The 22,751-nt window shown below is 36.5% G+C and overlaps 2 protein-coding genes across 13 annotated transcripts in view; one reads left to right on the plus strand and one right to left on the minus strand.

Moving 5' to 3' along the window:
• MSL2 (MSL complex subunit 2) overlaps positions 1-17,390 on the plus strand; it is a 35,091-nt gene extending 17,701 nt beyond the window's left edge. For all 5 annotated transcript variants that reach the window (XM_072792647.1, XM_072792644.1, XM_072792646.1 and 2 more), the window contains one exon: positions 13,489-17,390. In XM_072792647.1, coding sequence (XP_072648748.1) covers positions 13,489-15,080 — 1,592 coding nt within the window. In that variant the 3' untranslated portion in view covers positions 15,081-17,390. The remainder of the gene's footprint in view (positions 1-13,488) is intronic.
• A 910-nt stretch (positions 17,391-18,300) lies between these two features.
• Positions 18,301-22,751, minus strand: part of PPP2R3A (protein phosphatase 2 regulatory subunit B''alpha) — a 188,230-nt gene continuing 183,779 nt past the window's right edge. For all 8 annotated transcript variants that reach the window (XM_072792636.1, XM_072792637.1, XM_072792638.1 and 5 more), the window contains one exon: positions 18,301-20,904. In XM_072792636.1, the coding sequence (XP_072648737.1) occupies positions 20,772-20,904 (133 nt within the window). In that variant the 3' untranslated portion in view covers positions 18,301-20,771. The remainder of the gene's footprint in view (positions 20,905-22,751) is intronic.

Here is a 22,751-nt window from a genome sequence, read left to right on the forward strand (position 1 = left end):
TGCTCATTTGCTAAGTTAATAAATATGATCTTTTTGTGGTGGTGTCATTTTTGTTAACTGAATTCAGAGATTATTTTGTTGTATGTATACCTAGGAGATGTCTTGCTCGCTATTGTTTGAAAACATTTTACATCTTAAATTTTGGGGTATAATTTTGGTGCTGTATTTCAAAGATGTAAAAAAGGTCTGAGAATCATTTTTTAAATGGGAGTGGCAGGCCCTAGCACAGTGCTTGGCATATAGCTGGGCCTTAGAAATTATATGCTTAAATGATTGAGGAAAGAGAAATGTTTTAAGTGAAGGTAGCCTAAAAAATTAACTTTTCATTTGGAAAAGGTGGAGAATGGAGATATTTAAGATATTTAGATCAGTGGGTTGAATACAGAAGGATTATTGTTGAGGCCCTATGTCAGACTTTTGACACCGGTAGTATTATGTTCTCCCACTCTATGTGTGCCTTGATACTGCTTTTGGAGACTGAATCTGGGCTGAATTATCTCATCCTCCTCATAGGAATTTAATACATACGTTTTACTTATTTTGTACATCTACGTTATATGTATTCACACATTTAATATATAGAGGGAATCTTCACTTAAAGTTTCTAATGCTGTACATTCTTAGACTGGTATGTAGGCTGAGCTTTTCTGTTGGAATCTCTTTACAGAGAAGATACTACAGTGCTTTGTATAGCATATGTGGTGTTCACTAGGAACATTTAAGATTAACATTAGAAATTGAAGTTGGTGTATAGAGAATCCAAGGGGGGCTCTTGCAGGTCCAGTTTCTGTGCAGTAAGGATTTCCTGACCCTCACCAAACTATTGTTGAGCATCCATCCTTTCCTTTGACTTTTCCCGGCTCCCTTCTCTCACTGTTCATTATTGCCAGTACCCATTCATGTTTCTTCTTTCTCTCAAAAGGTTGAACATTTTATGGTTAATTATTGATTCTGCTGTGGCCCAACTTCAGTGATCATTCTTTTTGATAAAGGAAATTAAAATTAAAATTCTTTTGATAAAGAAGGAAATTAAAATTGTCAATGTGGGGCGTTGGGCGAATGTGGGGCGTTGGGCGGCTCAGTGATTGAGCATCTGTCTCTGGCTCAGGGCATGATCCTAGGGTCCTGGGATTGAGTCCTGCATCATGACTAGGCCTATGTCTCTACCTCTTTCTCTCTCTGTCTCTCATGAATAAATAAATAAAAATCCTAAAATAAAATGGTCTCTGTGGATGCTGTGAATTTAATAGCAGATTAGGGATGGTGCTGGATAAGTAGAAGGAACTCTAGGTTGGGAATCCCGTAGATTCTGCTTCTATTCCTTATTGCCATTAACAAGCTATGTAATCTTAGGAAAGTCAGTCTTGGTTAAAATGGAACAAGTTGATTTCTAAGGTCACTCCGAACTTTAATGTGCTTTTTATGATTCATTCATTGTACATTTATTAGATACTTGCTTACTTGCCGACACCCTTTCTGGCCTTGAGTGAGACTCAGTGAATGGTGACAGTATAATATGGTAAGTGCTATAACAGGAGAATGTGCTAAGTGCTTTTTGAACTAACTGCAGCGTAGGAATTAAGGAAGGCTTCCTCTGGGAGGTCCTATTTGAGTTGATTCTCAGTGTTCTTCAAGGAAGAATTAAAGAATATTCTTCAAGGAAGGGAGAAGGACATTCTAAGGAAGACCAATCACAGAGAAATGAGTAAGTGTTGCATGTTTTGGAATGGCCAGTGGTAGGTGGAGTTTTATGGAATGGAATGTAGTATGGAGAAAGCTTAATGGTATGAATTTTGGATTAGGGGCAGATTCTGAAAGGCCTTATGTGTCATTCCAAAGACTTTGGATTTAAAGGCTGCTTGAAGATGTGTTTTTTTTTTTTTTGGGGGGGGGGCAGTTTTTATGGCTTTATGATGGGTTTTGAAAAGAAGAAAGACATCATCAGAGTTGTGTTTTAGAAAGATTACTTGGTGATAGTGTGGACGGTGGACTGATTGAAGCAGGTGAAGTCGAGGTAGGAAGATAAGTTGCAGTATTCAGGGTGAGAAATGATGAGTCAAGTAAGGCAGTAGTCATAGAAATAAAACTTGAAGGGTATACTTGGAAGACTTAGAGGCTATATGCAGTGAGACCCTGGAGACTGGATTTGGAATACTGGTGAAGAGCCTAGATTGTATCAAGCTTATCTGGTTTGATTTCTGGGTGAATAATGTTGTCAGCGTTCAAGAGAATAAGGGAGACAGGAGGAGGACCAGGTTTTTAGGTAGGGGTTTAGGGAAAGTATGTTAATATTTGCTCATGTTAAGTTTGAGTTGTCTGTGGGGTGGGAGGCATGAGATTCCTAATAGGCAGTTAGATATGTGGGTCTGGGCTCAGCAGAGAAGTTTTGAGCTGGAGGTAAAGATTCAGAAGTCACCAGTTTATAAATGGTAATTGAACCAGCTTTATGCACAGATCACACTGGAAGGAATGTGTGGAGCAATTTTTAACTTGGGGTGTCATGTCTTTTTCAAAAAGGTTCGTGATCCCCATGAGATTCTATGCAACAGCTTGTGTCTTTGCATATGTGTATAATCAGATTCTTGAAGGGGTTTGTGAACTAAGATTACTATGGAATACTAGGATGGAGTAAGAAGAAGGATAGACCTTAATACAGAAACATTGGGGAATACTGAAATTAAGGAGAGGACAGAAAAAGAGGATATAAAAGAGGTGTAGGAGACTGTGTTAGGGCACAAGGGAGGAACTTTTTAAGGAAGAATGATCAACTAGGAATGCCCATTGGTTTGGGATTAGCAATTTTTACCTTCTGTTAGAAGACTGAATCTAGGGAAATACTTTAGTATATGAATAACTGGGAGGAAATTGCTGTAGCGAAGGAAGCATTGAAGGTAGAAATGAGAGGGTATGAATGTAGTTAGGTGGGTAACTGAAGAAGGGAGGGTTGTAGCCAGAGGCAGTAGAGGAGGGAAGGTTTATCTTGGAGGAAAGAAGAAAAGGGTATATAAATTGTGTGTGTGTTGGGGGGGATGGGAGGTGGGGAAAGAGAGAATATTTAAATATGTAAAGCCTCTGGTAATTTGAAAACATGAAAATACGAGGGGAAGTGGAAACATGCAAGGCTTTGTTGGATTTTATTTAGTAACAAGAAACTTTCAATATGCAAAACAGAACTCTAATAATACCTATCACCCCAACAATAGCTGTAAAACTTTTGATGTACTCCGTATAAATCTTGCCGTAAAATCTTAGAGTCATCAAATTTTAGAGCTGGAAAGAACCTTACTTAGATGTTTAGTCACTTTATAGCTTTAAGAAATGGAGGGCCAAGTCACTCTTAATGGAACATCATTATTATTTATTACATTTTTTTTACTCAAAATTGATGAGATTTGGACAGTTACAGAAATAACTAATTATCGTGGATGCCATGTCTGCATTACCCAAATCTCCACTTCAGGATTTAAGGACTTCATTCTCTTAATTCCTGGGAGTGTTGCTGGGGCTATCAGACCTCCTTGGGAATTGCCCTTGGCTTGAAGGGAGCCAAGCCAAGCCCAGTCACAACTCCTTTTCGGGAGTAGCCTGTGTCTAAAGACTAGTCCATTAAAGACCTGGATCCCTTGCCCCAACATAGGACATCCCTGAAGCGCCATCCTAGTTCACAGCTTCATTAACAACTTCCAGTGGGATCATCTGAGGCCTTTGTTATGATTGCATCTCAGCCTAACTTGTTCTTCCTCTATTCCTTCCTTTATCTGCTAGTGATAGTCCTGAGTGCCCCAGGTAAATTTACAGGAGACCAGGCTCTCAAGAGTTTGAGTGCTGGGGAACCTGACTTGCAAAACTGATGAACTTTAAAATTTCTTTTGATTTATAGCAGATTTGCTAAACTTAAAAGGATTAGCATCTGCCCATTTTTCATGTTTCTGAGAAATACCCAGGTTGAAAGATAGAATCATGTAATAATATGATAAAAAGAAATTTAATTTTATAGTGCCAAACATAAAAAAGTTCATCATTAGGATATACTTTTGGATAGAACAAAAAGAGGAATGAATACCTTCTTTCATGTTGAACAATCTTGGCATTTAATTAGCTTCCTTCTCTCTATCCCCCACCCCATCATTCATTGTTAATTTCTGCTGTCTTGTTTTTATTGCCTTTTGTAAATTAAAAGTTGACCCCCCATTCAAGGTCAGACTTTGTTTTCATTGATTTTTTTTTTCTTGAGACTATTTAAAATATGGCCACTTTTTTTGGGGGGGGGGTCATGCTGTAGAGAATGGAAACCTATAAAGTATATTTGAAACAAATATGGTTAGACTGAGTCTTTATACAGAAGTCTTGCACTCATAGTTCAGGAAAGTTGTGCCTTGCAGAATCCAAGACTGCATTCCTAAACAAAATATTTGATTTTCTGTCTGCAACATTGGAGAGTGGCTTTCCAAGATGAAGTGTGTCACCTGTCATCATTCAGTCAAACGTTTTGTCATTGCTATAAGTTACCATCCTGTCATGGATCCAAGAGCTTTAGAGCAATGTGATTTGGCTGGTAACAGAATTCTTACTACTTTTAATAAAGCTTCCCTCCCCCTCTTTGTCAATATTTCTTTCTGTATATATGACTATAGACATACTTAAGGTGGTCAGCGAAGTTATCTGGGCCATTTGGAAAGGAATAGCTGATGAAAAGTACGTTACCATATTCAAAAGTGATTGCTTGAGGAAAGGGCTTTATTTACGGTTAGTAATATAAGTGAACCTAGAAAACTTGTTACTTAAGAACTCTACTTTTTTGGAGTATTTTAAGATAACCAGTTTCTTAGGTTTCTTTACTTTAGTAATGATTTTTAGAAATCATCATGGAATATAATTCCATTTTAGCAAGTTAAAGTGTTGCCATTTATTCTTTTCCTCCCTTTGCCTTAGAACTTCAGCAATGAATTTCTGATAGCTTTTTATTTTCTAATTAGTTTTGATATGGATCTATTTGTTGGGAAGCAAATTTAGTTTGTTGTGGAAACATTTAATGAATTAGCATATAAGAATGTATCTTTTATGATATCTGCTTTGTTTTGTGTTGCTGGCATTATCAGCAAAAGCAGAAAACTGCTTCCTGTCTTTTGTAGGATACCACATACTTCACATCTGATGGATTCTGAGAGATTATTATAAAGGTTTATGTTTCGCCCTCTTTCTAGGTATTTTTCCATATATCTGTGTATGTATTATAACTAAGTCTGGTAAAATTTGTGTCTCCTTGTGGATTCCTTGAGTGTTTAATAAGAATGCTTCTTGGAGAAACAGCATGATGGTTTTAATCATTAACCATGGCCTACCTGTGTGCATTTTTTACTTTCTGTTAGTGGTATTTTGGGATGTTGTTCATGTGAGTCTTGGCTGATTTTTCCTGATCCTCAACTGTCATCTCAGATATAAATAAGATTTATGTAAGGTTACTTGCATTATTTGAGGTTATTGATTAGTCCTGTTGTTATAATATTAGCATTTCCAGGAGTGGGAATTCTAGAGAAGGGATGGTGATAAATACAGAATGTTTGGTTCTGATAAATGCTCCTTTTGTGCATATGCCATTTTTCTTAGAATTATAAGATCCATTTTTGTCAAATTCCAAAATTAAGCCATTGAGATAGTTTAATTTCTTAAATCATTTTGCATTTTTAAAGTTGCTTTCATTTTACTGAAATTACTTTCATTGGGATCATTTTTTTCCATATAAACTCTAAAATGATTAATGATTCTACCATTCCTTTGTTGTTGTTCATGTCTAATTTGTTACTTTTTAACCTCTTGGAGATTTGGCACTGTAGGGGATCCCTGGGTGGCGCAGTGGTTTATCGCCTGCCTTTGGCCCAGGGCGCGATCCTGGAGACCCGGGATCGAATCCCACGTCGGGCTCCCAGTGCATGGAGCCTGCTTCTCCCTCTGCCTGTCTCTTTGCCTCTCTCTCTCTCTCTCTCTCTCTCTCTCTGTGTGACTATCATAAATAAATTAAAATAAAAAAAAAAGAAAAAGATTTGGAATTGTAGGTTTTACTTTATGATCATTATTAGTGCCAGTTCCAGTGTTAACAGGATCATTTTTTGGTCATTAACAAATTTTGCTAAACATTTGAGTCATTATCAGTTTTACTTGTGTCCCCTCTCTCTGCTCTCAACACTTAATTTCCCCCCAGTAATCTGGTGAAAATATTAGTAGAGTGAAATGCTGTCTCAGTTAAAATGGAGAAGCAAAAAGATCTTGCTTCAGACATCAGTAAGTCCTAATTTACTATCTCAAAAAAAATTTTATAGTATGGCCACTTTTACTAATGGTTTTTTTTTTTTTTTTTTTTTACTAATGGTTTTTTGAAGTGAATGAATTGCCAGTTGCTTTTTAAAAAATTGGGATCGGTTATGTATTTTAGAGTTTGCTAAGACAGTAATGATATTCTTGTTTGCTTTTATGCTAGGGAGAAGTGCGTTTTCCTTGGAGAAGAAGTAAGCTGAGTTGAGACCTAGTTAGTTTGCTTATTTATTTTGGTGCTGTGGGTCTTTCTTAGATTTATTAGGCCGCTCTGTAAATCTTGATGCAGTCGGTGATTCTTAACAGTGGTAGGATAAAATGCGTGGCAGCTAATCCAAGTGCTAGCTTTGGTATGCTAATACTGTAATGATTTGAGTGATCATATAAGTCTGCTTACTAATGGGGAAGTTTTATGGCTTAAGAGCATTTTTATATTCAGAGAAGTATAATTTATAAAATGTGTTCTTGATAGCCAAATTAAAGTCTTTTTCTAATGCTTTAAAAGTTAAAGTTAGATATGGTTTAAAAATTATTTAAATTGTTGGTTTAGATGTGATAATGGAATTGTGGGTTACAGGAGAAAATGTACTTTGTAATGATACATACTGATGTGTATATATATATAGAGAGAGAGAGAGGTGAATTAATGATATCTGGGTCTTGTTTGAAATACTTAATAAGAGGTAGATGAAGCAAATATACCATAATCTTGATAACTATTGAATCTTGGGTGATATATATGGAAGGTAATTAAACTTTTCTGATTTTGTCTGTTTGAAAATTTTATTTTGTTTATTTTTCATTTGGATTCAATTAGACAACATGTAGTACATCCCCAGTTGAAGAAAATTTTATTATAATAAAAAGTTTTGGGCAGCCCGGGTGGCTCAGTGGTTTAGTGCCGCCTTCAGCCCAGGGCCTGATCCTGGAGAGACCCGGGATCGAGTTTCCCTGCATGGAGCCTGCTTCTCCCTCTGCCTGTGTCTGCCTCTCTCTCTCTCTCTCATTAATAATAAATAAAATCTTTAAAAAAAAAGTTTCACAAATTTAATATTAAAAAATCTGATATTATCTTAGTTAATTAATTACCAGCAGTTATGTATTCCCAGAGTTGCCATTGTGATAATCTAAAACTAAGGCTTAGTCTCAGATTATGATTGGCTGATTAGGGATGGAAAAAGTTAATAAGAGGGAGAATAGACAAGAAGTTAGTAACTTTTTTAGGTGAGGAGTAAGAATGAATAGTCTTTAGTCTTTTTGGATCAGTATAACATCAATTAATATTGTTTAAGGCGCATAGTATTAAATTCATTTAGTTACAAGACAACTTGTATGGGAAGTAATTTTGTAATTCCTGTGATGCATTGCAGGTTAAGGATTCAAGGCAATGCAGTGAGAAAGTTTTTTTTTTATTACAAACTACATTTTTACTATTTTTATTTTTTAATATTAATAATTAATATTTTTAATATTTTATTTATTTATTAGTGAGCACAGAGGGAGAGGAAGAAGCAAATTCCTTGCTGAACAGAGAGAGCCTCACATGGGGCTCCATCTCAGGACGCTGACATCATTGCCTGAACGGAAGGCAGATGCTCAACTGACTGAGCCACCCAGGCGCCCCTCAAACTATATATTTTTAAAGTCTGAGATATGTGGGGTTTTGTGTTTTTTGTTTTTTGTTTTTGAGAGAAAAAGAGTACACGCGTGTCCGAGGTGGGGGATGACAGAGGGAGAGAAGGAGAATCCCAAGTAGGTTCCATGCCTAGTGTGGAACCCTTTGCCAGGCTTGATCCCACAACCTTGAGGCATGACCCCCACAGAAATCAAGAGCCGTTCGCCCAACCGACTCAGCCACCCAGGTGCCCCAAGATTTGTGGGATTTTTTTTTTGAACAATTTTATTTTTTGTACTTGAATGTGAAACTATATGGAATATGATCTAAGGTAAAATTTAAACTTCTGCCCAGTTTTTATGGGACAGTTTGCCAATGAGTAACACATTTCCCCTTAACTCACATTGCCCATCCATTTTATTTTCTAGGATAAGATGTATTTTTATAATTCTAAAAATGTTATGTAACATTTCTTAATTTTGTAGGGAGGAGTTTCCTTAGGGACATAGATACATGGCTGACACTTAACTAGCTCTAAGAAAGTTTTTACTTTGTTCTTCCTGTCACTGGAGTTGCCTTTGCTGTGAAGTGTAAAGAGAATCCTCTGGGAAACCTTTGAGGGTTCAGATGGTTAGCTGAGTGCATAAAACAAGTTTGCCTATAGGCATCTCTGATGTAGGTTAAAGTTTCAAACGTTTGTGTTGGGGAATGGTTGGGGCAGTCCCAATAGGTAGATGAGGCCAGGTGACGGAAATTCTTTAAGAACTTAATAGTTGCAGAATCATGAATCAGTAAATGAGAGTTTTCATGTGTTTTCTAGTCTCTTTTCAGTTCTCAGTGTTAGGCATACTCTCCTAAAACCTCATAGAGGAATACAAAGATGTGTAAATTTTTTCAGTTGCTCAGTATATTTCAGGGGAAGTTTTGGTTGAAGTGACTGGTGAAAAAAGGTCAGTGACAGAATGAAGGCAGTCCTTATCACTTAGATTATACAATTTGCAAATAATTAGGGATTATAAAATGATGACATTTAAATTACATTGTTTGTTTTATTAGCTCCATTATCCCTGTAAAAAGAAACTTTGCATCTGTGATTGGGTTACTTGGTGTGTAGTTCAGATATAGTTAAATCAAAATAAACACTTGATGCTTGCTCTTTATTTTCCACTTTTCAAACTAATCCGCTGATTCACTGGCATCCTGAAATGGATTTTCCTCCCTCCCTCCCTCCCTTCCTTCCTTTTTTCATTTTCCTTCCCTCCCTTACATCATCCATTGGTTTGAACTTTTCAGATATACTTCATTCCATTGCACTTATTTATACATGCTCAGATTTTCTCATGTTTGTCGAGCAGGAGCCTCTTTAGGTTTGCTCCTGAGTCCCCTTAACACAGTCCTGATCTTTGGTTATTTCCTTGCTTTCCGGTATAACAAGGGAATCAAAACTCATCTTGCCTAATTTATGTCACAGATCTGGAATCAGTTATTTGAGATTCTTTGAACAGGAAATCGTTTTTCAGTACCATTATTTGAGTTCATTGCTACTGGGATTAGTCCCTTGCTTCCAGGCTTTTTCAGTGTGTCGTGCTAGGAAATATGTATATTTAACATGAAAACATGAATTCATCCTGATAAATCCAATTGAAATTCAAGTCTACAGGATTTTTTGCTTAACTTTATCTTACAACTTCTTTGTTCCTACTTAAACACACACACACACACACACACACACACACCCACACACCCACCCCAGATTCTCAAGGACATCTATCCCACAATAGACATCAACACTTTCTTTCTTTTTTTTTTTTTTTTATTTATGTATGATAGTCACACAGAGAGAGAGAGAGAGAGAGAGAGAGAGAGGGGCAGAGACATAGGCAGAGGGAGAAGCAGGCTCCATGCAGCGGGAGCCCGATGTGGGATTCGATCCCGGGTCTCCAGGATCACGCCCTGGGCCAAAGGCAGGCGCTAAACCGCTGCGCCACCCAGGGATCCCGACATCAACACTTTCATAGTAACTGTCCACACTACCAATGTGATTACTGGAAAACAAAACAAGGATGCTAGCATTAGTCAATTTTCTATGTTATAAAGTAAGTTTCTGAATTGTGTATACTTGATACACAATTAAAGTTACTTGCTTTTCATTTTTGGGGGCTTCCTTTAAAATTTGTTTGTTATATAATTATGTAAAATATTTACATGGTTTGAAAGTTAAAAGCTAAAAACAAATTAAACCCAGAATAGTCCTTTCCCTTTTCACTTTGTTCAGTCTCTCCTTTTCAATAAGGTTGAAGGTCAATTTTTTTTAACCTTACACTTTATTCTTTTAAGTGCATACATATGTATCTCTGTACATATTCATGTCCCCTACATCCTGCCTTAAATAAAGTCAAGGTACTCAGAATTCCTGTATTAGGTAGAAGGTTAGATTTCATAATTACTGGTGTTTTGTCTTTTTTTTCAATTAATGATAATTACTAGATTAATTACTAGATCAATTAATGATAAGATACTAGAACATTTTTGTCACTGGTAAAATTTCCATTGTGTCCACTTACAGTTAGTCCCTGTTCCTCGTCCCAGCCATAGGCAACCACTAGTTCTGTTTTTCTGTATTTCTAGACATTTTATATAAATGAAATAATCCAATAATGTCCTCTCTTGCATCTGGCTTCTTTCACTTAGCATGCTTTTGAAGTTAATCATATTGTATTGTAGCATGTACCAATAGTTCTTTTAATTGCCAAACAGTATTCCATTTATGAATATACTACATTTTGTTTATCTTCTCACCAGTTGGACATTTGGATTGTTTCCAGTTTTTGTCTATTGTGAATAATGCAGCTATGCATATTTCATATTCATATGGACATATATTTTCATTTCTTTTTGAGGAGGTTACTAAGAGCAAAATTGCTGGTTTGTAGGGTAAATGTATGTTTAACTTTTTAAGAAACTACCAAGCTGTTTTCAAATGTTACTATGCTTTTTATATTCTCACCAGTAACACAGAAGGGTTCCAATTTCTCCACATCTTTCCCAACTGTTGGTATACTGTCATTTTGAATTTATCCATTCTAATAGGTGTGGAGCAGTGGTAAGGTTTTACTTTTCTTCTGATACTGAGCATATTTTCATTTGCATATTAGACATTGATTTTTTTTTTGGTGAAATCTTTATTCAAATCTTTTGCCCACTTTTAAAATTGTCTTTATTGATCTGTAGGAAATGTTTTTAGTATGTCATGTTATAAGCCCTTTATCAGATAAATGATTTACAAATTTTTTTCTCAGTCTGTGGATTATCTTTTCATTTTAATGATGTTTTATGAAGCACACATTTTTAGTTTTGTGAAATCAATTTTACAACTTTTTTCCTTTCACAGATTGTGCATTGATGTCACATCTAAACTTTGCCCAACCCAAAGTCATGGTTTTCTTCTGTGTTTTTCTTTTAGAGTTTAGGTCTTATATTTGGGTGTCTGTGATCCATTTTGAGTTAATATTTGTGCATGTTGTGAGGTAAGGATCTAATTAGTAGTAGGTTGGTTGTTTTTTTTTGCATTTGGATATCAAATTGTCCCACATGATGTGTGGAAAATACTCTTCCTGTTGAATTATCTGGGCACTCTTGTCACACTAATCAGCTGAACATAAATGTGAGAATTTCTTTATGGACCTCTGTTCTGTTCCACTGATTTATATGCTTATCCTTTTGCCATTACCACATTGCTTTGAGTACTATAGCTTTAAAAATGATTTTGAAATTTGACAATGTAAGGCCCTCCAACTTTGCTTTTAAAAAACTGTCCTGGCTATACTAGGTCCTCTGATTCCATAAGAATTTTAGAATTAATCTATCAGTTTCTTTAAAAAGCCACCTGGGATTCTCATAAGGATTACATTGAATTTATAGATCAGCTTGGGGTAAAGTGTCATCTTGTTTGTGGCCTTTCTGTTTAATCTGGCCTTATGCAACCTTAGCCTAGTAAGAACTGAGCTATTGCCTTCTCCAGCTGGCTAGCCTCTGAGAGGTCACCTTCAACGATCATGTTTCTGGGGCTCTGTATCATCCTCTGCACTAAATGGTCCTCACAGGGTAACACTGATGGTGCTGGGTGGTAGGGGAGAACTGGGCAGCCCCAAACTAGAACACCATAGATTCTCACCATCGTTACCTGAAATTGAGCAGTTTTTCTTTTTTTTTTTTTTTTTTTTTTTTTTTAAATTTTTATTTATTTATGATAGTCACAGAGAGAGAGAGAGGCACAGAGACACAGGCAGAGGGAGAAGCAGGCTCCATGCACCGGGAGCCCGACGTGGGATTCAATCCCGGGTCTCCAGGATCGCGCCCTGGGCCAAAGGCAGGCGCCAAACCGCTGCGCCACCCAGGGATCCCTTGAGCAGTTTTTCAAACATAAATGCTTCTCAAATGTTTTTATGTGAAACATTGTGAAATGACTCGTTTTGTCAAAAATTTTCAGGTTTATAGTTGCTTTTAAGGGAGGGTTTGCTAATTTCACTTGGCTGTAGCGTGAAGTATCTTCTTTCCCATGCCTGAGTCTTAATTACATAATTTTGTATGAGAAACAGGTGCTACTTTGAGTTTATTACTAACTATTTGTCCTGAATTGGGAACCAAGAACAGTTGCTTCTTTGTGGAGGAGGTTGGGAATAGAGACTGGATCTGGTTGCTTTCTCAATTTCCTGGTACATAATCTACACAAGTCATTTATAATTTGGGAGACCACTTTCACTTTTACATGATATTGCTGTACTTAGGATACTTGGGGTTTATGACTAGGGTCATTGTATATTTTGTCAGAAGAATTTAAATCTGGTAGTATGCCTTTTTTTTTCCTTTTGTGTGTTCAAATATAATTCTTTTTTGTCATTGCATTGATTTTCTGTAGGAGAATTGGAGTTTAATGTATTACTCCCCTTTTTTTCTTTTGATAAATGAATATAGCTCTTTTATCATAATTACATTTCAGTCTTAGTATTACGATAAGTGTGGATCTAATAAAATGGCTTGAAATTATACTTTTTTTGGTGAAGATGCCTTTGTACTGATTGATATCCTTAAACTATGTTTAAGGAGAGTAGGGACTAAGTGTCTCTTGCTCATATCTTTTTTTCCAGTGTTTAATAAAAAACAGTATGATTTTCTCAGTGCAATATAGCATTACTGTGCTGTGTTAGGTTGAGTTTCCAAGGGTTTTAAGCCAAGTTTGTGCTTTTGGTGACTGATCTTCAACTCTTTATAGCCTTTGGAGAAGAGGATAAGAAAGTGGACCAGAACGTACTGTTTGGGAGAGAAACACAGAATCAAGGAAGATTCTGGTTTGAGATAAAAGAATGGGGAATATGGCATGGAAGTGAAGTGCACTATTGAGTATTTTTCCATTTCCTGTAAGATATGTTTTTTGTTATCTGGTCTGGTGAGTTTAACCCATCTCAATTTTACACAGATTACTTAAAATCTCATCTTAACTTCAGTATATGAAATCATAAATTTATTTTACTAAAATCTTTGCTTTCCTCCTTTTTTCCTCTTAGGACATTTGCTACAAGATCCTATTGCACCCACCAACTCCACCTGCCAACATTATGTCTGCAAACCTTGTAAAGGCAAGAAAATGATGATGAAACCTTCATGTAGCTGGTGCAAAGACTATGAGCAATTTGAGGAAAACAAGCAGTTAAGCATCCTAGTGAACTGCTACAAAAAACTATGCGAATATATAACACAGACTACATTGGCACGGGATATAATAGAAGCAGTCGACTGTTCTTCTGATATTTTGGCTTTGCTTAATGATGGATCATTGTTTTGTGAGGAGACAGAAAAACCCTCAGATTCATCCTTTACTTTGTGTTTAACACATTCCCCTTTACCTTCAACCTCAGAACCCACAGCTGATCCTCAAGCTAGTTTATCTCCAATATCTGAAAGCACCCTCAGCATTGCTATTGGCAGTTCTGTTATCAATGGTTTGCCTACTTACAATGGGCTCTCAATAGATAGATTTGGTATAAATATTCCTTCACCAGAACATTCAAACACAATTGATGTATGTAACACTGTTGACATAAAAACTGAGGATCTGTCTGATAGCTTGCCACCTGTCTGTGACACAGTAGCCACTGACTTATGCTCCACAGGCATTGATATCTGCAGTTTCAGTGAAGATATAAAACCTGGTGACTCTCTCTTACTGAGTGTTGAGGAAGTGCTCCGCAGCTTAGAAACCGTTTCAAATACAGAGGTTTGTTGCCCTAATTTGCAACCTAACTTGGAAACCACTGTATCCAATGGACCTTTTCTGCAGCTTTCTTCCCAGTCTCTTAGCCATAATGTGTTTATGTCCACCAGTCCTGCACTTCATGGGTTATCATGTACAGCAGCAACTCCGAAAGTAGCAAAATTGAATAGAAAACGATCCAGATCAGAAAGTGACAGTGAGAAAGTTCAGCCACTTCCAATTTCTACCATTATCCGAGGCCCAACGTTGGGGGCATCTGCCCCTGTGACGGTGAAACGGGAGAGCAAAATTTCTCTTCAACCTATTGCAACTGTTCCCAATGGAGGCACAACACCCAAAATCAGCAAAACTGTACTTTTATCTACTAAAAGCATGAAAAAGAGTCATGAACACGGATCCAAGAAATCTCACTCAAAAACCAAGCCAGGTATTCTTAAAAAAGACAAAACAGTAAAGGAAAAGATTCCTAGTCACCATTTTATGCCAGGAAGTCCTACCAAGACTGTGTATAAAAAACCCCAGGAAAAGAAAGGGTGTAAATGTGGGCGTGCTACTCAAAATCCAAGTGTTCTTACATGCCGCGGCCAACGCTGCCCTTGCTACTCTAACCGCAAAGCCTGCTTAGATTGTATATGTCGTGGCTGCCAAAACTCCTATATGGCCAATGGGGAGAAGAAGCTGGAGGCATTTGCTGTGCCAGAAAAGGCCTTGGAGCAGACCAGGCTCACTTTGGGCATTAACGTGACTAGCATTGCTGTGCGCAATGCTAGTACCAGCACCAGTGTAATTAATGTCACAGGGTCCCCAGTTACAACGTTTTTAGCTGCCAGTACACACGATGATAAAAGTTTGGATGAAGCTATAGACATGAGATTCGACTGTTAAATCAGTGGGTCTTTAAACCTACCTCTGGTAGGGAAATAGCTACAGTTTTACGGCAGCTATGGTTTTGTTGGTTTAACTTGCCGGAGCTCCTGCATATAGATCACTTGTATCAAGTGTTTTCATTGCTAAGTTATATGTGTTAGTGTCGGGGAAATAGTTTGCAGATAATGGAGGAGTAACCCTACAACTATATGTCCTTAGTTCTTACAGAACCTCATAGTTTGAGAACAAATGCTGATGCAACTGATTTATACAAAATGAACTTTGGCAAGGAAAATAACATTAACCTCATTGTTTATGGTCATGCTTTGTGCATAATCAAAGTTTATGATTAAATGTAAGGAAGTGGTATCTAGTCAGTCCATAAAGATTGTGCTAATTTTTTGTGAAAAAGTAGCCGTTAGTTCAGGAGACTCAGTGCTGCCTTCAGATGCCATTGATGCTTCTCCTGTTGAAAAGCTGATGTGTCCAGCTCAACCTTTGTGCTGACATAATACCATTTCTGATCATGAAAATTGGCTACTGGTGTATGTAGCAGTTCTTAAATCAGCAGTATTATGATGAAAGAAAATTTGCCCCTCATTAGAATGTTGAAATCTGTATTTTAAAAAGTGAACAAACTGAAATTCTGTCAAGACTGCAGATATTTAGCTTTTTATGCTATAAAACTCTTCTGACTTTGAGTAATAACTTTTATAGTTATGTCTGACTCATTTCTAGGGAAAAGAATTTGAAGTCCTTCACTTTTAGCAATGTTATAATTAATAAATGAAGTGGAGAAGAGCAGTCTTATTCTGAAGGTAATTGAATTTAGACTGTAGGATGCGACAGAATTTTAAAAATTATAAAAATTTTTATTTAGAAATTGGGATTTATTTAAAATAATTTTGAAATAATGCCCCCAAACCTCTCCAGATTTATGCATTATATTTATTGCTATTGGCCACTTCTTTGATTTTTTTTTTTTTGTTTCCTCTAATAGTTTCACAGACTTTATTTTTGAATATGCTCCTTTTCTCTTTTTTGGGGTGCTATTCTTTATGAAGGCTTCTTTATAGAGGCCAAATAAAAATGCGTTTTTATGAAGCCTGTGCATTTAGGTAGATTTGAAGCTAGGAGGATTTTCTTTAGAATGCTCTTTTGCATGTAAAGCACAAACTGTTTCAGTTTAAATGCCTGTCTTCCCTTTAATTTTTATGGGGAAGACAAGTGAGTCACAAACATTCTGTTGAAGGGAAATCTAGTCAGTTGCTTGAAAGAGCACAGCCCAAATAAAACAAGGACTGACTAGGTTGTAAAGAAATGACCTTATGATTTAAAAGAAGAATTGCTGCTTTGACAGTGCTTATTTAAAGAAAAATACTGCTGGAAAATTTCCAATTTCTACTACGTTCACCGTCTCTCATGAGATCTGACATATGTTGAAGTTATGTTTTGATTTGGCACACAGCATGTTCAATGATGGTTACTCACCTAGTACAAGACACGGAGAAGAAACCTTGGACACAGAGCAGATGACACCTCCTTCTGTTTTGTAGTGTATCCTGGTGTCATTTTCTGTGAATGTGGTCAGGTAGAATTGTTTCTGTTGTTGTTGGGCGCCTTTTTTTTTTTTTTTTTTTTTTTTTTTTTTTTTTTTTTTGTCTCTTGGTGGGGTGGGGGTGGGCTAAAGCCATAGGAAGAAAAATGTGATGTATGTGTCCAGTATGTACTATTTTGTTTTTGTTTTGCAAGAAGAGTTGAACTATTTTTGATAACAAGAGTAAATGGTGGAAAATGCTTCTTAGTTGTCTTGTCTTTATTTGCTTTCCAAGATTTGGAATTTTATTTAATTCCTCTAAGTGTTAGCAGTGTCTTATGAAACATGTATTTGCCTAAAGTTTGTAACAGTTTTGTGTTGAACCCAGATGCCCTGCTATATATAAACTTGTAAAATCTGTTCTTTATTCACTAATGATCACTGCAAAGATGACTAGAAATGAGACTGTACACATGGATGATTAGGATATATTTTGCAAATCTCCCAAATTTTCCTAATATTATGATCTTAAAATTCAGAGTACTTTATTGCTTCCCAAGTTTGATAATTTTAGTTTTGTGTTTTTTTGATGCATGGGAGCTTGGCAATATAGACGAAGCGGAAATCGTTAGTATGTGAGGGCCTTGATTGTTATGTAATATTGCCAATGATGAATTCAGGTTGTTTTTAGCACAATTTTCTCTTTTTTATGCTGGTATTCTCACTGCCACATTTTTGGAAACCTGTATTACACCTTAAATCTATCAATAAATGTTAGTTTTCTAATTCTATGTTGTAGAATACTGAGGAGTCTGGGATAGTATGCTCTGAATGGCCTATATTATATACATTTGGGGGAGAATAGTGCCTTGAGTTTTGCATTGTTTTTCTTTATACCATGAGTTACTTAGGAATGCTGACCAATGGCTGATTAGGGATGAGGAAGAAATTATTACTGTAGTAACTGGATTTACTTTATCAGGGTTTGAAACCATCAAAACAATAACAGCTTTTAATATGTACATCTTCAGTTCTTTGAATCTTTGTTAACATACACAAATGATAGAAGTGTTAGAACTGGCAATTTATCTTTTTGGTTAGATTCATTAAGTCTGCATTTCTGTGCAGAACTATAATGTGGTTCTGGGATAAAGAATTCGTTTTATTTTACTGTGTTCTTAGTATTCTTGAAACAACTCTATGGTGACCTTGCTGAAGAAAAGCAGTTTTACAACGGATTAAAAACAAAATTTCTTTTCCCATAAGTTACAAATAAGAAATGCTTTAGAAAATACTGAGTTCAAAGTACAGTGTCAGAATCTAATACTTGGAATGATATATTAACTTTTCTCCTCCTTTTCTAAAAAATTGAGTTTTAGATACCCAAATAATAATCAGTTACACATTCTTTTAAAAGAATACATTATATCCAAGGCTAAAAAGTATACAAGGCTCAAGTCCCTTTTGATCCCTCTGATTCCCAATTTGTAGTCCTCTTTCTTATTCTCCCCAAAGGAAATCACTTCTCAGTTATGAGGTGGTATTATCTTCCTTTATAATTTGCCCAGGAGTTCAAAGAGTTATTCTTTGAAACTCAAGTTTGTTTACAGTGTTAACTCTTTCAACTCTTTCAAACATAAAGACAAAGTGCAAGTGTGAATAAAACCAAAAGTGTGTAGTAGATTATCTTAGTGAACATGGTTCATATTTGACAACTTGTCTCTTTATTTAGTTTTGCAAAAAGGGAAAAACAAAAACAAGTTAAATCATGCAGGTTTCTCCACCCAAACACACTTCTGTAACATTTCCAAAAATTGAGCAAATGACTTACCTCATTTGATTAATCTAGAATTTTATATAAACACTTTGAATTGTACACAATGACATAGATAAGATGCAGAGAAAATACACAGAATTTCATTAGTTTGATTACCTGGGCAATTAATGTTATGTTACGCTGTGAAACTCATTTTTCATTGAATAGCATTAAGACCATGATAACCCTCAATTTAATTTTTATCAAAGAGCCTGGGTTATTGTAAAAACTTGGAATTTCCAATTGGGCAGTAGTGATTTTATTCAGTGAGATCTTTACCAGAAAGTCAAATATATACTGTTCTAGTTTCTCAATTCACATTTCTTGCATTCAATTCTTAAGAAAGGACTACAGTGAAACACTTATGTCTGAAAATATGATACTCTGGGTAACCTAAATTAAAATAGCTTTATCTTAAATGGAATGATACTGGTAGGTGTTACTTTTTATAATTATGGACATTTGAAACCAAATACAGACCAAAGTAAAAGCAAGAGGATTTCAGTAAGGAGACACAGGTAAAAAGATAAAAGCCAAATAGTATTAAAAATCAAATGTGTATTAGAAATTTGAATTTTTATATTTTGCTGATGAGTCTTAGTTTAGATCATTATGGATAATAAAACCTTTAAGCCATACCTGGCTTCTAAAAAAGGTATGTTAAATATTTTATCTGAAATTTTAAAAAAAGTAATTGGTTTCTCTCCCTGGTAAAGGGTGGATAGAATAGATGGTAAATTTTGTGTATCACAAATACTTGTAATCCTAATTTACTAGTGTGTTTAGATTATTACATGTAGTGTTTCCTAAAAATTTAGTAATTTTTTAAGCTTTTAATTCTTTGTGAACTATTAGATAACAAATTTTAATATTTATCACTTTTCTGTAACCATTAAAAGATTAATTCTGATCATGAAAGGTGAAATAACAGGCAATGGAGAATACTGACAAGAAGAACTACTGTTATACCAGTTGATGGTACATTTCCTAAATTGCCCTTATCTCTGTTTTTGCCTATCATAGTCCAAGGTTTGATTATTTCTTTTTTTGACTTTGACATCAGGAGAGGAACCAAAGCAGGGTGGCAAGGGCAGCAATTCTGACATTCAAGACTAGTGGTTAAAGCAAAAGACCCAGAGGAAAAGGTGATGACTTTGACAGAGATGGATGTTAAAAGTTTCTTGGGGGGTTTCTTTTGCTTACACTATTAGAAGTGTCCATCTTTTTTCATAGTTTATTTTCAGTTTTATCTTTAAGGATATTGCAGGATTTGGGTGCACTGTGACTCGCTGGAAAAAAATGTAGAATTCTGTAATGAACACACTATAGTACAGATGAAATCGGTTTCCTTTATGAGTGGTATCACTGCTTTCTTCCATTCTTTTGATAAATATTGAGGTGATGGAATATTTAAATAGTAGTTCCTTTTCAACATGAAGGGATAATGTTTACATTTGAGGCTCTTACTGTTGGCTTAATCTAATATTCAGTGATGAATACATCTATTCGAATATCACTAAGTCTTCAAGTAGGCCTTCTGATGGGAAGTATAGATGGGGCGTCAACTAATTTGGAGTTAATGAGTCATTCAGTAATTCTCCACAGATTGTTAGAGAAGTTAAAAGGAAATTTTTTTTTCAAGTATGAGTCAAATTCTGTACTTAGAAGTTTTTCATTATATTTTATATAAGATCCACAGTCAAGATGGGGAGAGATTATTCAGAGCTTGCCAAGATTGGAAGGCCCAGTGGTTACAACACCTGAGGATGTAAAGTGACTAGCAGTTTGGCAGGTCATTGTGAAATTACATTAAACCAAATAAGTTCAAGATCTTTGAACTCCAGTACACATATTAAAAAGTCTCTGAGATGTTTTGGCAGTGCTTTTATTACCAAGTCACTTCTGGAGGCCCTTAACTGCTTTTTTAAGTTCCAGAATTTTTTTGACTCAAGTTTTCTGCAAGTGAAAGTTTCTTCTGGGTTCCATAGGAGCCCTGAGGGGCCTCAGGGATATTGGGCAACAGAGGCAACTCCTCTGCAGAGAACTGTGCTTGGCACTGTCCCCAAGAGATCCTTGGTACATTCAGGGGTGAAGAGTGCTGATTCACAGACTTTGGAAGGTGATGTATATCATTGTATTTGGAGGAAAAGCTCTGTAGTAGAAGGTTTGAGGCAAATTGGAGGAGTCTCCCAAATTATGTGTATCCAGACCTATTGCTTAAAAATGTTTTTAAAGTTCCTCGTGCAGATACACACTTGCAGAAATCAAAGCCTTTAAAAAGCAGTATGCAAACGAGCATCTCCACAAGAAAAAGACATTTAAAATACGTATCTCTCTTTCACGTAGACATTGGCAGCTACTCTTCATCCACTGATTGAAGCTTTCCACATTTCTCTGAAAGGCTTGAGGTTACTGTTTTACTTTTATTGCCTTTGTTTCCAATTTCAGAGGGAGAGGCAGGTTCCTCTGTTTCATAATCTTCAAAGGAGCTGAAAGAACAAACAAGTGAGTTACTGATTTTTTAAAAAATTTCAATGTTTGGGTAGGAATCAATATGGCAAACTAGGGACTGAAGACCACCAGCTTGCAAAAGTAGCCTCAGTTGTTAAATGTCAGCTATAAACAACTAAGCCATCCTGGAGGAGAAAGTGCTTCCACCTAGAACAGCAAACATTCTCCCTGTTTAAAGCCCAGGTTCATGTGCTGTATCCAGCTTTCCTAGGAGGGCTGGTGGGAATGAAAGCATTGCAGGTTAGGCTATAGTGGGGAGGGTGTGCGGTCCATAAAGTACAAGCTTTATATGAATGCCTTCTATGCAGTGGGGAGCCTTCTCACCTCGCAAGTTGCTTTATAGCTTCTCTGGTTTCCAAGAAGTACATTTTGATGTGTAAGTATATACACAGAGCAGATTAAAGCCCATTCATGGATCTCCTATTCCTTACCGAACTTCCCAGCATAGTCCCTTTGCTTATTCCTCTTAAAAGTTATTGGTATCCCCTGAGTTCCATTACTTCCAGGCTGTCCCTGAGGGTGGCCTTAGGCAGGGATGATAAAATATTTTACCTAGTAGGAATGATGGCTGCTTGAAAAAATAAATTGATAAATATGCTGAGGTTACATCTGGACCCAGAAAAATATACATGATAATTACAAATGTCTGATAGAGATTTGGTATCACCAGCTTAATCTTTTCACCCAGTTCATTGCAAGGACTTTACACAGTATGTGCAGAAACTTCTGGACATATAGTCCTTTCATCAAAAAGGCCAGCTAATGAGGAAATCTATGTTGAAGCAGGTATGCCCAGTAGTAGAGGCGGTACCTATTGAACTTTATTTTCAGAGATTTATTTAAGAGCATGAGTAAGCACTAGTGTGTGTGTGTGGGGGGGGGGGGGCAGGGGCAGAGGGAGAGGGAGAAGCAGGCTCCCCAGGCTAAGCAGGGAGCCTGATGTGAGGCTCGATCCCAGGACCCTGGGGTCAGGACCTGAGCCAAAGGGAGATGCTTAAAGGACTGAGCCACCCAGGTGCCCCCGCTATTCAACTTTCCAACACATTTTTGAATAGACAATAGACAATGTTAAAAACAAAAAACCTATCTGATGTTTGGAAAACTCACCCTTGGGTACCAACTTGTAATCCTATCAAAAATTATTTAACAACTTCATTTTGTAGAAATATCCCATTCTATACTTGTTTCTGTTCCATTCTTGCATAACCTTGAGGCCTCAATGTAACCAGCATCTGCTGGAGGAGGCATTAACGAGGGTAACTACTGTAACGGCAGTGAGGCAGGGTTGATGGTCAAGCCTCCATTTCTGGAACAAAATTCCCAAAAGTTAATTCTAGCAATGCAGTGTCAGATACTGTGACTGCTTATTTCCTGTTAAGAGTGGAAGACATTTTCTTCCTCTTGATGCTCAAACTTACTGTCTGAGCCCTCAGGGTGTTAAACATTTTAGTGCAGATCTGCAAATAAGTTAGGCCTGAACTGAGCCAAATGCTAGGAATACAATGGTGAAAAAGAACTAGCTGCTTCCTCACAGAGCTTGTAGCCTAATGGAGGCCATCTGGAATAATGGTTAAGTGTTTTATAGCTTTAGAGCATGGGCTTTAGAAAAGTCAGGTTCCAATCTCAGTTTGATCACTTAATGTGATTTTGGGCATGTTACATAACCCTTCTGCATCAGTTTCCTCAACTAATGAGTTAATAGCAGTTCCTACCCTCCAGGGTCAAGTGGACATTAAATCATAAACTCATGAAAAATGTTATTTGCTATTCTCATGATTGAGAATTGCTGGGGCCTACTAGAACAAGATGGTGACACCTAATCCTG

The sequence above is a fragment of the Canis lupus genome, chromosome 22 (genome assembly GCF_048164855.1).
Source record: "Canis lupus baileyi chromosome 22, mCanLup2.hap1, whole genome shotgun sequence".
Lineage (NCBI taxonomy): Eukaryota > Metazoa > Chordata > Mammalia > Carnivora > Canidae > Canis > Canis lupus.